The sequence below is a fragment of the Lipophrys pholis genome, assembly GCF_963383615.2.
Source record: "Lipophrys pholis genome assembly, chromosome: 7".
Classification (NCBI taxonomy): Eukaryota; Metazoa; Chordata; class Actinopteri; order Blenniiformes; family Blenniidae; genus Lipophrys; species Lipophrys pholis.
Genome location: NC_137638.1, coordinates 19,461,023 through 19,475,254, shown reverse-complemented (window position 1 = coordinate 19,475,254; position 14,232 = coordinate 19,461,023). Strand labels below are relative to the sequence as shown.

The 14,232-nt window shown below is 42.1% G+C and overlaps 1 protein-coding gene across 1 annotated transcript in view; it reads right to left on the bottom strand.

The window, feature by feature from the left end:
* Nucleotides 1-13,045, bottom strand: part of iqgap2 (IQ motif containing GTPase activating protein 2) — a 34,810-nt gene extending 21,765 nt beyond the window's left edge. The window contains exons 1-5 of the mRNA XM_080467769.1: nt 12,768-13,045; nt 9,696-9,795; nt 3,421-3,577; nt 2,986-3,063; nt 1,372-1,448 (exon numbers count right to left, since the gene is read on the bottom strand). Coding sequence (XP_080323895.1) covers nt 1,372-1,448; nt 2,986-3,063; nt 3,421-3,577; nt 9,696-9,795; nt 12,768-12,813 — 458 coding nt within the window. The 5' untranslated portion in view covers nt 12,814-13,045. The remainder of the gene's footprint in view (nt 1-1,371; nt 1,449-2,985; nt 3,064-3,420; nt 3,578-9,695; nt 9,796-12,767) is intronic.
* Nucleotides 13,046-14,232: the final 1,187 nt, after the last annotated feature.

The window sequence follows — 14,232 nt, the reverse complement described above, 5'->3', positions numbered from 1 at the left end:
GATGTAGTTTAAAAAGAAAAATCTCCTTTTAATTCATTCCAAGTCAGCTCAACTGAGCAGGCACGAGTCAAGTGTGCTCAGCTCATCCACCCACATTACATATACCACCACAAAGTTTTCTACAGAAAAGTGAAACTGTAGGCAGGGGGTTGATCGCCTGAAGTGGGGAGTTTAGCACTGAAACTACCAACTGTGGAGAACATTGTGCATGTAGATCAGCTCTGCTGACTGTAGTTTAAATGCATAAGATTCATGTTTGTTCACAAGGCTGAAAGGTGTGTGAGGAAACGTGTAAACCTTTCCCCCCAAAATAGTGAGTATATTGCTTTACAGTCAACTTGTAAATGCAACCCAAACCCACGGTGTAGGACTATAATCATAAAAGGGTAAGAAGTCATGTCACTGCTTTGCTTAAGCCAAGACTGTGGTTTCTTGCAACTGCTCCACTTGTTGGAAAATGTAAAACAATATTTTTGTTAATTTGTAAGAAATGTGTGGGTTATCAATTGTGACCACTTGTGTGTCACTTACTCAATAAAGCATTTGTTAAAAAAAAAATAAATAAAAAAAAAAGAGGTTTGGATTAGGTGTTCTATCCTCTCTGGTGGCGGGAAACAACCAATAACATGACTGTAATATCTGCAAATAATAATAATAGATAAAGTGCCAATTTTGGCCAATAACAACTTGTTAATAATGTAATAAAATAGTTAAAGATTTTGTTTTTACAACCATGATTTGACAGTGTGGCAGAGTTTGTATCCTCTATAAATGAATATGACCTATTGTTCATAAGCAAAGTCCACAAAACCTGTGAAACAATGGATTCATCCCAAGAAACGCAGCCCTATGCATTAGTATTTTTTTTTAAAGGATTTTCTAATAGTACTTCAGTCATATTACATCAGTGGCAAAATGATATTCCGATAACGGATCACATATCTTACTATACTATTGGCAAGTTATTACTTTATGGGTTTTATTACATTGAAACAGATCCAAATCAGGACATTATTGGACGGTATTGCGATATTGATCATGACAACATTACTGGTTGCTACAAGGCCTTGTAATCCCTTTCAAGCCTCATTATCATGGTTGGTACTTAAACAATATAACGATCAACTTTTGAATATTTCGAATTATATGCAGGCTGTTTTATTTAAAGACTGCAAAAATGTGAATTCGATCTAAACGTTTATGTTTGTGGCATCTTCAGGAAAAAGCAGCAGGGCATTCCGCCACTGCACCGACAAAATAAGAGAGACGGGTGAACAATTCTACCGTCAGAGAAATGCAATGCAGACTGTGAAATAAAAATTTAAAAATGTTTTTTTTATATCACCATGCGTGAAATTCTTTCGGTCTCACCTCAGTGCATGTATGCAGTACACCGCCCTGGGCATGTTTTTGCGATCGTACACATCAGTGGTCTCAGGATAAAATATCTGAGAGTAGAAAACACAACAGGTACAAGTCATGTTTAGTCACTCTTCTGTCATCAGCATCTTGACACTATTCCGCAGCAATGTGAAAAAAGGTACACCGTCCATTACATTCGTTTTTCTACACATTTTGTAGGAGACAACTTGATGTAGGAGAAGTTGACAGGGGAGACACAAGGACAAACATATACGATGTGAAATGTCATGTAAAAAGCAGAGCAGCTTGTCCATGACGCCTTTTTAATGATAAAAATGGTATGATGAAGATCTTCACAGTGATTGTCATGGCAAATCAAGGCGTTTTCTTTAACAATCCGAGACTCAATGGTGTGAAACAGACCAGTAAAGTATGCACAGAGCTGAAGCCACATCAACCTGGTCAACTTTTAAAAGAGCAAACATGATAGAACGTAAATGTGCGGGTGATTTAAAAAGGTTTTTTCTTCGTGTTATGACCAGCGTCAGTAAGTCTGTAACCCACATAAAGACTGAGAGGAGAGACTCATAATCAGGCCCGGAACATATGAAGGTCATTGATTTGAATCCTCAAAAAACCAAAAGGAACTTCCTGCTCCTCAGGTTTCTTCTCTTAAATTGACAAAAAAAAAGCGTCCCAATTTCAAATTATGATGATCCTATTAGAACTGCAAACATTTTAAGTCGGACTCAAATCTTTCAAATAGTAATCACATTTCCATTTAAAACAGGATTTAACTCCCGTCAGTGCTGCACATTGAATCAAATGACTAATTAGTTCATATAGTGACAACAGGGCAGCGGTCAAATGCAAAACATTTCAGGAAAAATAGCCAAAAATAGAAAAAGCCACTGTGCTTCTGACACAGTGCTGGTAAGAACTGAAAACGCATAAATGATAGAAAAAAACCAACAACATTGCTTCATCTAAGTGGGTGTAAATTAATGAAAAGAGAAACGGCACAAAGCCATCAACAGCGTATTGTTATCACAATTCTCAACGACATCATCAAATATCACATTCTGGCCTTTCTCAACACGCAACAAAACAAGCAAAGGTAGGGTATCTATTTTACTGAACTGTGATCCTCAGGATAAACCTCACTGAAGCCTTTTGTGTCATCTTGTAAATTATGTAATTAGGTTTAAACTGTTTGGTCAAATCTGCCACACCCGCATTAGAAATTAATGTTCAAAATGTGCCGTCATGCGTCATACATATGAAGAGGGCTTCTGTGCAGGAACATACAGTACATCATTCAGAAGATAATGTGCAAACTAAAAACCAACTTCATGTGTCAAAGTGCATCCAGCGTCATTTAAACCGTACATCTGAGAATTTCGCACAGATGCATTGGTCAGGTGATTTGCTATTAGTACTGTAAGACAACAACTAAACAAACTGTCTAATATAACATTATGGGGGGAAAAATGATTAAAATTCAGAATAGATGCATTTTCCTTTTATTTGGGGTTTCTTTAACTAGGTCCAGTCCTTTTTTCTATGCGTATTTGCTAAACAGGGAGCAGGTGACGGTAACTTGACGGCTGTGCAGTGTGTTACCTTGGGGAGGCCCACTGACTCCATGGCTCGGACCCACTGCACCGTGTTGTCAGTGTGTCTGAAGTGCAGCCCCGTGCTCTGAAAATGCAAAGGAAAAAACTAATAAACAAACAGAGGAACTTCACAAAATTAACATCCATAACTAATATTAGACACGGAGTAGCCAGACAGGTATTGTTTACAGCATGTGAAAGGTGACCGATATGCTGTAAAGTCAAGCAACAAACCTCCCTCTACTGCAGCTGCTTGTTATTGTGTGACACAAACCCTGACCTCCCACTTCGCTGTGTGAAAATGTTTTAAACCGCCGGAGAAAAGGCCTGACAGATCAGGAAATTGTCTTCCTGTCGGCTGTGATGTAATCTGACCAAACTAAATGTAGCACAACTGGGACATTTACCTTAAAGAAGGTCAGTGGCAGAAGAGAAGCTTTACCTTGTAACGGGTCTGATCTCCGTCGTAGATCCTTTTCAAAGGCACAGTTTTGGGGGCAAAAAAATGGCCAAGTTTGCCAAGATAAACACCGTTCCTGAGACTTTCCTCCAGTTGTGTCGTTGGAGGCAGTTCCTCCTGTAAGCAGGCTTCCATCCACCTGTAAAAGACAGAAATACAGGTTTCAGGTGAAGCAGGATTTCTGTTGGATCTCTTCAAGCCAAACTATCCTCAGGAGTAAGAATTCATTATCAATTCTAAGCTGGGAGTATGGAGCAGGTGGAGAAAACTAGCTGAAAGTGTTCAAACAACTTTAGAAAAGCACATTAAGACGTGAACTTCTTCAGGGGGTCTCGTCTTTGTTGCCACAGTTAATCATCTGCCTCCATCGCACCCCATCTACCCTTTCACCTCATTGGCCTTTCTCCAACAGTTGTACAATTTCCACTGGCACCCTGTTGGTAAACAGCAGCTGAGAAAGTCTTTGTTTACATGGGCCTCAACTGATCTGCAAAGTTTGTCTTGGCACGAGTTCACAGCCGGATACATTTCCATATGACTTTCCATTTTAAGCACTAGAAACAAAAAAAAAAAAAAAGTTTGGATGTATTAATTATTATTATTCCAGTTTCTTTTGATGTCCACAAGCTGAATATTAGCTGATGCATGTTGTGAACGGGTCAATATTGGCTTTTCCTACACCTGCTGAACTTCTCTGAGCCAAGCGAAAGTTCCTGGCAAACCAACGACGACACACAAAGGCATGGGTCATATTAAAAGTTACGGGTATTGAATGACGATCACAATCTGAGACATACTTTTTCGGCAACAAAACTGCTGAACAATGGAGGCAAGCATCACCTCGGACCATGAATGAATGAAAACCTCAATGTCATTTAACTCTTGTTGATGTATCAACTCTCAGACCTGCAAAAGTCCGTCATTCCCATCGCTCTCAATGTCAATGTTGCTGTACTCGGCTGGAGGGGTTTTGGGAAAACAGTGAAACAAAGTGGTCTGTTGGTGTGAAGGATCTGGGCATTGTTACAGGGCAACACCCACACTGAGCCCAGCATGCTTCAGGCAGGGGGCTGTGGACACATTTGCAGTTTGTGCTTTGCCAAGCAGCCAGTGAGAGGTAAAAAAGAAATCAAGACACTCTCATACCCCTTTTCTTATGTCGACAAAACTAAACACCGGTCAAGGTGTCCAAGTTCACTTTTGCAGGAAAATGATGTGTGAAAGAACTAAGTGGGATTGACAAGCATGGGATGACTTCATACTTCTAAACAAAAGGTCAACGTTTTAAACAAAAGAGAATTTTTGGGCTTATGTTGCATTTTTCTCGACCTTCATTTAAACTGATGTCATTTCCCCCAGAAAGGATTAATAGTGGCTTCGGGGCTGCAGTGTGTTTTGCCAGACTACTCCCAGAGATATTAGGAAAAACCCTTTCCAAATAACTAGTGAATGATTTGTGAGCACAGTGACTCATCACAGTCTGGAAGTCTGTTACACATTATCTCTCTGCCTCAATGTAACACCACATTTACTGCAATGGGTACAGTTCAGTCCTGCTTGTTAAAGACGACAATAAAAAAATACAAAATGCAACTGTGTGGCTCTTCTACTAACGACTATTTTTTTTTTTTAGGTCGAGTGTAATGACTCAGTTGTTTGGCTAAAGCAGCCAACGAACACCTCAGCGGCCTAGATTTTGAAGATAAATTATGATTACTGCACACTTTATGTTTTAATAAACATCACTGGACATCCACTGATCTCACATTTAAGAGTCAGTAAGACACTCATTGAAATAATGTCAACAAAAGAAAGTCATCTGGATTTAGTAAAGAGACTAATAAAAGTCAAAAAACAATACATTTTTCCCCAGTAGTGTCCCTATAAAATAAAGAAAAATAGCAAATTGAATATGTTTTACATACAAGACATCGTATCTCGCCTAATGCAGAGAATACAAGTTCAGTACAACATCTGTCCATGTAGTATTCCTAAAGTCAGTCTATATGTGAAGTACAATAAACACCCCAAACACACTCCATGACTATAAAAAGCAATGCTTAATCAGTATGATAAACAAGAGTCCGGTCACTGTTTTTATCTCGCAGCCCCTGCAGCTGGTCAGCCAAACAGATCATCTTGTTCACTGCCAGCCTCCTCAAAGTCTAATGACTGGAACGTGTCAACTCCCACATGTGCGCAGGCGACACCTTGTTTTGATTAATTAATTCCATGTGGGTGCTCAAAGGTCCCAGGCCTGCAAAATTTGTGTCAGCACACAAAGGACAACCAAAACACTCCGTGCACCTTGGGCACAAACCCAGTGAAGTGTGCGGGTTTATGCAACTCGAGGTAATAAAGGACAGCCAACTCTGTCGATCGACCAAACCAACCTGTACTCTGCCAACTTCCCTCTGGGACTCTCCAAATACAGTCTCAGGAAATCAGGATTCCCGTCCAAGTTTCTCAAACTCAAGAGTGATGGATGCAAGTCCCTCCTAAAAGGCACCAAATCCATTTCTATCAACCTTTTCCGTTATTACCATGACCATCATCATCCTGTATTTTTCCTCAGGTAAACAGTCTTTGTGTCATGTGACACAACACTGTACCGTTTCAAACCCACAATAAAGAAAGCACCTTATCCACCCACTTTGGCCAGCTGAATAACAATTATTTCCCGTCTTTCACTTTTACAGTACCATGGCATTCTTCTCCACACCCCACCTCGGAACCAACCAGCGTCGTCGTCGAGAGAGCGATAGGCGCCATCACCAGGACACCATCAGTGACTTCCCACCTGTCCTGCAGCTTCACTGGCTTCTCATATCAATTTCAAAATTCGCCTTTGTATTATCAAGGGTCATTTACAACCTCGCTCCTCCACCCCGATCAGACCTGCTCCATCTTTACAGCTTCACTGTGTCTCCAGCCCGTCTTGACCACCAGGAGTTGCCCTGCTGAACTTTTTACCAACATCAGGAACATCGACTCGCTGACCACCTTTGCTTGTCATCCAAAGACACGCCTGCTTAAAGGTGCATATTCACTGCCATCACCGTGGTTTTGCAGCATATTTAGACCATTTTTCATTCTAATGCTCCCTGCAGTGTCAAGAAAGGCTTATTTAATTATATCTATATATACACACACATTTACTAGCTGAGAACTCGCTGACATATCAAGTCATAAAAGGCTCTCAAAACAACTACAGGAACTCCTCTGTTGTGCACTTCAATTACGATCTGCTGCAAGGATCCGGTACTTCTGAAGCCCATCGTGTCCTGTGTTTGGTCTGTACAGTCTGTTCAGATTTTAATCCAATTTCAATTGAAGCACGTCAGACTTTATTTTGGAGCAGTCCCGAGTCCTGCTTTTCGAACAAACTCGTTTAGTCCAACTTGTTTAGTGTACGCCAGTTTGAATAGCGCACGTCCTTTCACATGTTAAATGATTATGCGATCGATCCATTATTCCTGTTGAGTGTGAATCTCTTATGAATAAATGCATTTTGTTTCGATCTCGATGCATCAAAGCTTTTTCAAAAACCTCAGGACACATCAGAGCTTAGTGACTCAGGCAAACAGCCCAAACACATCACTTCATTCTTGCATCTTCTATAGAAGTGACGTTAACGGGGAGCAAGTATGGATGACAGTCCGGTTACAACAAAACAAAAGAAAAAAAGATAAATCTCTTGGTGGCTTGAAAACATGGTCAGGAAACATTCTGCATGGCTGACACAGCTCACCCATGAAACTTCACTTCCTGTGCTCAGAACAATAAAGGAAGAACGCGTCTCCTCCAGCAGGACGGGCCCATAATGCCATTTACAGCCAGCCAAAGAAGGCCTTCCTGTTATTGTGCAAACTGCAACACACCATGCTAAACAAAACACAGCCTCCTGGACCAGAGCACAAATCTTATTTCACCCCAACACATGAGCAGTGAAGTATCCTGCTTGGCTTTCAGCTCCGTCAACACGGAGCGCCCGTTGCGAGATTGCGTCATGTGGCCGGGTCATGATGGTCATGAGCCGGGCTTGTGTGGGTCTGCATGCGATGACAGAATTTGAGGAAATGTGAGAGCGTTTGTCCAAGTTAGAATGAAAGTTATTAATGAGAGCAACAGGTTTTTCTTTAGGTAAATGACAGATCTAAAATGATCTGAACAGGGAAGTGAAACAAAAGGCACATGTCGTGCTCGGTTTTACTCCCATAAGCAATAATGACATGTTGCAGTCAAACAATGGCTGGTCAGTAACAGCTTTAGTGTCAAGGTTGCGCGTCAAAGGACAAAAACTGAGTCGTGATTGTTACAAGTTCCTGTTGTAACGAACAAAAAACCATCTGTTACCAATGAGCTTGATGTCGCTAACAAAACCAATGGGTTCACCGCTGAAAACAAGCCGTGTGACAAAAAGTGATTAAAACCACTAATAATCAAGTCATCTGGAAGATTAAAAGATTTCAGCTCCAGCAAGGAAATATTTTTTCCTCAATATGACATATTCTTGAATACGAGTTTCATCTTTAATCGTACAGTCCAAAAACATGCATGGGAGGTCAGCAGGGGGGCCAGAATCACCCGCTGGCGTGGGTCAGGTCAGGGCTAGGCAAAATAAGTTTAACTTCAGCCTAAAGCCTTCGGTCTCCCTCCGTTTTGTTTTTCTTTATTCTTGCATTACTACCCCTGCCTGCAAAGTTGGACAACCCTTTATTAGCTTTTTTTTCTTCTTTCCATCAAGATATTTTGTGTGTGCCTCAGTCTTTACATATATTTCTATAACTTTCTGCATCTAGATACAGGTATGCTTAGGAATGTGTGGACTTGTGTCTTTTTTGCTTCCAATGTTTTTATGAATCACCTGTGAAACATTTTAGATTCTATCTTACTTGTTTGACAAGTGCCACAGAATAAACCAAGAACAGAGCTAGCTATACAGGGATTGAGCAGGTTGAGTTCATGGATTATCCCACATGAAATCATAACAGATATTTTTGACCCCTTTACTCTTCTGGACTGTTTTTTGGTTGTTGTTTTTTTTTTTAAAGGTAAATAAGAATCCTCAAACATTTCTTCAGCATCCGTGTTCCCATAAAGCTGCTTACTCGTGGTTGTCTTGTTGTAATGAGTGCAGCCTGATGACTCCAGAGACTAGCACCTAATCTCACACTCTCTGTGGTCTACAGCTTCATTAGCAGTCGTCTTAATCCTAATCTCGGGTGACAGTTCACGGAAAATAGTGGTCCGGCTTCACAACTGAGAATAACAGGAAGTAAAAAAGTGAAAGTGAGAAAGTGGCATGCGGTCATTTTAAGGTGAACCGCGATGTTGCGAAAGGATCCTGTCCCCCCAGACCGCCGGTGGAGCCCAGATGGTCTTCCTCTAAAGGTTTACCAGTAGATCATGAAACCGCTGAAGTGTCACGATGGAGGCGTGGCCTGGTTGTGAATGATGCCTGAACCCATGCTCAGTTTAGATTAGCAGGCTTTGTAAACCTTCACTATCCTGTGAAATAAGCTCCTCAAACTGTCTTTACTGAGTCAAAGTGCAAGTTCAGTTGTCAAACAACCCGGAGACATCAGGCCGACATATAGAGGCTGTTCCTCCCAGGTCGACTCAGCGCCTGGCCCAAACTAGCAGCAATGAATTGAGGAGGAGGAAGATTTCAGTCTGGGCCTTAATCTGAGTGGCAGGGTGGAGCTGATACAAAAATCAGTGAGTGAAAAGACGGGGGAATCACACTTCCTGCTCAGGAAGTGGTTTAGTCTTAGCTTTGCTCAAGCACATCACGGGGACTCTTTGTCACATTTACATGTGTTTGAAAGGATTAACCAGAAAAAATGTTGCTCGCCTCATTCGCACATCGTCTTGTGATTGTTACAGCTTTGTGTCATCGTTTTGCACGCAGGCTATTTCTCCCGTTATCCGTCATCTGGTTTCAGACACCACAGACAGTTTCCTCACATGCTGCTTTGTTCTCCCGCGCATCACACGGCATTCGCGGTTCTCGGCATCACTTCATCTCCACAACTACACCCTCCAACGACGTCGATTAAACACACAAACCTAAGACGCAAACTGTCCCGTAATCGCACATTAAACAGCCCTGAGAAATGACAGCGGGGACACACCCAGTGGTTACACACCAAACAATGTTGGGTAAAAGTGGTTGCCTTCAGTTGACATGTCTCGTCAGGCTTCACTTCGAGGTTTGTTTGTCCCCACCTCCCCTTCATCCACTGCCACTTTACCGTTTGGCCTCCTCCAGGTGACACAGGTACTCGTAGGCCATGTTCTGCCGCCTCCTCTCGTCGATCTCCTCTGCAGACAGCCACTGTTCATCCTGAAGTGCTGGGAGGAAAAATAAAATCACCATCGTCAGTGTTTTGTATTTACCACACCATTTGCTCTGAATAGCACATTATTTTAATTAAAGAACAGTTTCTTCGGGGCTTATTCACCCGCTGGGACTTGGAGCCACATCAGCACAGTCCTCCTTTCACTGGTCGCATGCAACATGAAGACTTTTCAGACGATACCATTGTTTTATGAAAAAATAAATAAAAAGAACGCACTCGATTGAAATGGTTCTTGTGAGAGGGTGAAATCACTTGATGGAGGTCATATGCATAGGATATAGTTGGTAACAATTTATCACCAAGATCTACTTCCTTTGCAGATATGGCATGTCATTGGTGGTGATCAACCTAAACACATCGCTCACTCATTAAAGTCTGTACTGTTGAGCAATGCGAGGTTACACGCTCCAAATTTGAGCCTGAAGACGTGTCATACTGCTTGAAGCACATGTCCATAAAGTACACAATCAATCAAATTACAGGAACACTGGACTACTTTACATCTGTAATTAATTAAATGTACATAAAACTTGAATCATTTGGGAGGTTTTTTTTGTGGGGCGGGGGGCAGGCGAAACTACATATCATCATTAAGACAGAAAAAGGTGCGACGCATCACAACTAAAATCAGAAAGACTGAGAATGCATTCTTCTTCATAAGGGGGTTTGTTTACTTATAGTACACGGCCCACTGAACCCTTGCACGAGGGAGGAAATTAACATGTCCCGGCAGTCTTACTGTAGTGTCCGCCTGACAAGTGACTTCTGCTGAGAGTTAACCTTTACCTGCAGCTTAATGAGATCTCCTCCGCCTCCAGCGCTCCTCACCCACACGCTAATCCAATCACGTCTTTATTTCTGGCTGAGTGAAAGGACAACCTTAGACCCAGGGGGCTTCATTTGAGAGCCGCACTTCACCAACCAAGTACATGCGAGGAGCTGATATTTCACGCCAGCTAACCTTATTGAAGGATTTAGTTCTGATCTGTGAGGACTTTGAGTGAGATGGCGTACAGTTGAGGGAGGAAAACAACCGAGTCAGCTATTCTGACAGCATTTCTGCCTCTACTGAGGGCAGATTTAATTAGATAAACCTGTTGATGGAGTGGCCCAAACACAGTAGTCTTAATGTCTGAGAGGAGGTGGAATAATCAATCAGGGTGCTGTAAAAAAACAAAGGCTCCTAAAGGCTCTGAATTCATTCTGCAGAAGAGAATAACAACCTGAAACATGCAGGCAGTTGGCAAGATTCAGAGTTAAGGGGTCCTGGGAGTGATGGTGTGGTCCTTACAAAAAAAAAAGAAAAAGAAAAAAAAATCAAGTGTGTGTGAGCTCACATGAAGCATCTGAACCAAACTACATCCACAGAAGATCAGTGCTCATTTCAACAACTTCCTGTCAACGGTAAGTGTGCCGAGACGAGCTGGTGCCGTCTCGAAGGCAAAGTGGTCACACCAAATGCTGATTTCTCTCTTGCTTATTCAAATAATTCCAAAGGGATTAAAACAAACTGTAAATCAATACATGGGTTCGACAATGCCGTCTTCACAAAGCGAAATTAAACTTTTCTCATAGTGTCCGTGGGGCTACTCTGAGATTAAAAAAAAAAAAAAAAAAAAAAAACTGCACTCAGATTCAGTCTATTCGTCAGCCACCTGCAGCTACATCCGCCCACAAAGCCTCAACATACAATCCTCACACGTGAGTGGAGGCAGAGGCCAGACACAGTCATACTCAGACATACACCAGTGTGCAGCCACGTGGGAGCAATGTTTCCTATCCTCATGAGCAAAGTGTCCGGCCGGTGCAGCTGCAGATCAGCAGCAGCTGTGCAGGTGACATGGATGCAAATGTGGCGCATGGATCCTCGTGTTGGGAGGTTTGAGCAGCCACCACACACCACCTCCACTGAGTCACTCACACACTTCCTGGAAGAGCCCGTCTGCTCTCTTGCGCTCAGAGTTATATTTAACTAGCAGGATGGGTCCATTGCCTTTTGTGTGTCACAGGATCACCAGCCGTGAGCCTCGGTTATGACTCATCCCGACTGTGGCTGCAGGGTTTGACTAAACTGTTGAGGATGAGGGGAGGGGGGGGGGGGGGGGGGTGTCCCTGTTGATCTACAAATGAAGACTTTTCTTTTCAGCTCATCCATAACGGCCGAGTTAGTGTGTCATGTCGTGAAATGATTTCCAGGCTGTGGCTTTGCTTTGGTCCCATAAAGGCATTTTGCAAGTTAACATCCATGCAGGGGGGCAACTTCAGGACAACTTTCTGCTGGGTTGCAAAATGACCACAAATTAAACACAGGCTACTTGTATCCCTCTTTAATTTTCCCCTCTTCAGTTTTAGCAGCAATCATTGCTTTATGGAGACACAGGTCTGGAAAGGCACAGCAGCAAGCGGATGATCAATAAAGTTTAATGATCCAAGTTTCAGAGCTGTACTTTGCCCACCTGAGTCAGTAACAGGGTATCTAAAGAAATCCCTGAGTCAGACACATTGTGTTTATCCTTTTTTTTTTTTGGGGGGGGGGGGGGGGTCATATCAGTCAACTGTTACATTCTTGAAGTTCTGCTGAAAGTTAAGAAGGACGTTTCTCAACAGCAGCAGAACGCCGGTTAATAGTTAACCTGTGAGAAAACGCCTCATGTGTGGACAAGCCGATAGGCTGAGCTCCACTGTCAAATAAACTGAGAAGAAAGAAAAAAAAACAAACTGTGGAGCATAAACTTGTGATGATCACGCAGTAGAATAACTTCTCTAAACGCTTCTGCAGTTTCGGACTTCATTTGAAGGGCCTGGCAACAACATGTGAAGGAGCCTTGTGCACGTGATCCACCTGTCGCTCATCAAAACAGCCACCTGAGCTCCAGAACTACACACACAAATTTAAGGAAAAAAAACCAAAAAAAAACACTAAACCTCCGTCAGCTCGAAACAATCACCAGAAAACAAACTTACTTCCATAGCGTGGCTTCTGTAAGGTTGCGGTTTCTTCATGGTACATCCTGCCTCTTCTCACCCGCTCCTCCGTCGAGTGACGCGGAGACGAGCTGCAGCCACTTCACCAGTTGACGTCTCCCAGCGGCTCTAACAAGCCGCGCCTCTCCCGGTAACCGGACGAGAAGAAGAGTGGCGGACAGACGCCTTGCTGAGTGCGGTGGTCTGGGTCTTTGGGTCGGTGTGTTATCTCGACTCGCGCCCACTGAGCACGCAGCTTGAATGATTGACAGCACGGGGCGGGATTTAGCTTTACCTGCTGGCCATGAGGCGTATGACTGGGAGTGTGAATGCTGAAGCTGAATAACTTTGAAAGCTGAAATTCGCCTCTGGAAAACGTTGTGTGCCTGTCACTTCTTCTTCTTTTGCTTGCCTCTCAATTGCCGTATCGTTTTTCATCTTCTTTCATTTTCCTCCACGAAGTGCCTCTCCCATCCGCTTTCGGTTAAAGACATCAACTTCACATCATAGGGCGGTGGGAAATAACATAGAGCGATAGAACCAGCAGGTGGCGGTAATGCAACATTCACTGATGCAAACTGCTGTTAAACCCAAAAGAAGAACAAGAAAGTTTCAGTTAACAATAATAATAATACAAATAATAATCATAATTAGAAGAAGAAGAAGAAGAAGAAGAAGAAGAAGAAGAAGAAAAGAAAAGAGTTGGATGGGGCTTGATTTAGCGCAACCTGCTGGCCAAAAGGCGCATAACGCTGGAATAGTCAATAGTAAAGAGTAGAACATCATTAGCTATATTGAATTTACTGAAAAGAAACTATGTAGGATTGTTAATCTCTATATAGGGACGTTTCATATCAACTAAATTCCAGTATTCAAGTTGTTTCTTGATTACTTTAAGTTTCCTAATGAAAAATGTATAACAATGATGGATGTCTGTGCAGAAGTATGCAACAAAAAAGCATTCAGTAATACAATTGTCAATGTACACAAAATATCACAATTAAATCTGCCCCAATGTGTGTGCGTGTGTGTGTGTGTGTGTGTGTGTGTGTGTGTGTGTGTGTGTGTGTGTGTGTGTGTGTGTGTGTGTGTGTGTGTGTGTGTGTGTGTGTGTGCTCCCGTGTGCGTGCATTGTCTCTCTCATGTGTGGATATTACAGTATATTATTGTCACTTTGTTCATGTAATAAGTTCACAACTTTGTTTCTAGAAATATTCAAATTCTTAAAGTGGTAGACCTGCACTCTAACAAAACCCAGACATATGTTAGATGTTACTTAATTAATTAATTTATGTTTTTATTATTTTGCGAATCTTGGAGAGAAACAGAATTCAGGCAAAGGACGTTATAAAAATAGTCTTTGAATTTAAATATAGTCTCTGTGTGTTGAGTTGACATTAATCCTGTGGGTTTCCTTGAATAAATGTCTATGTATGTATGTCTATGTATGTATATATATATATAT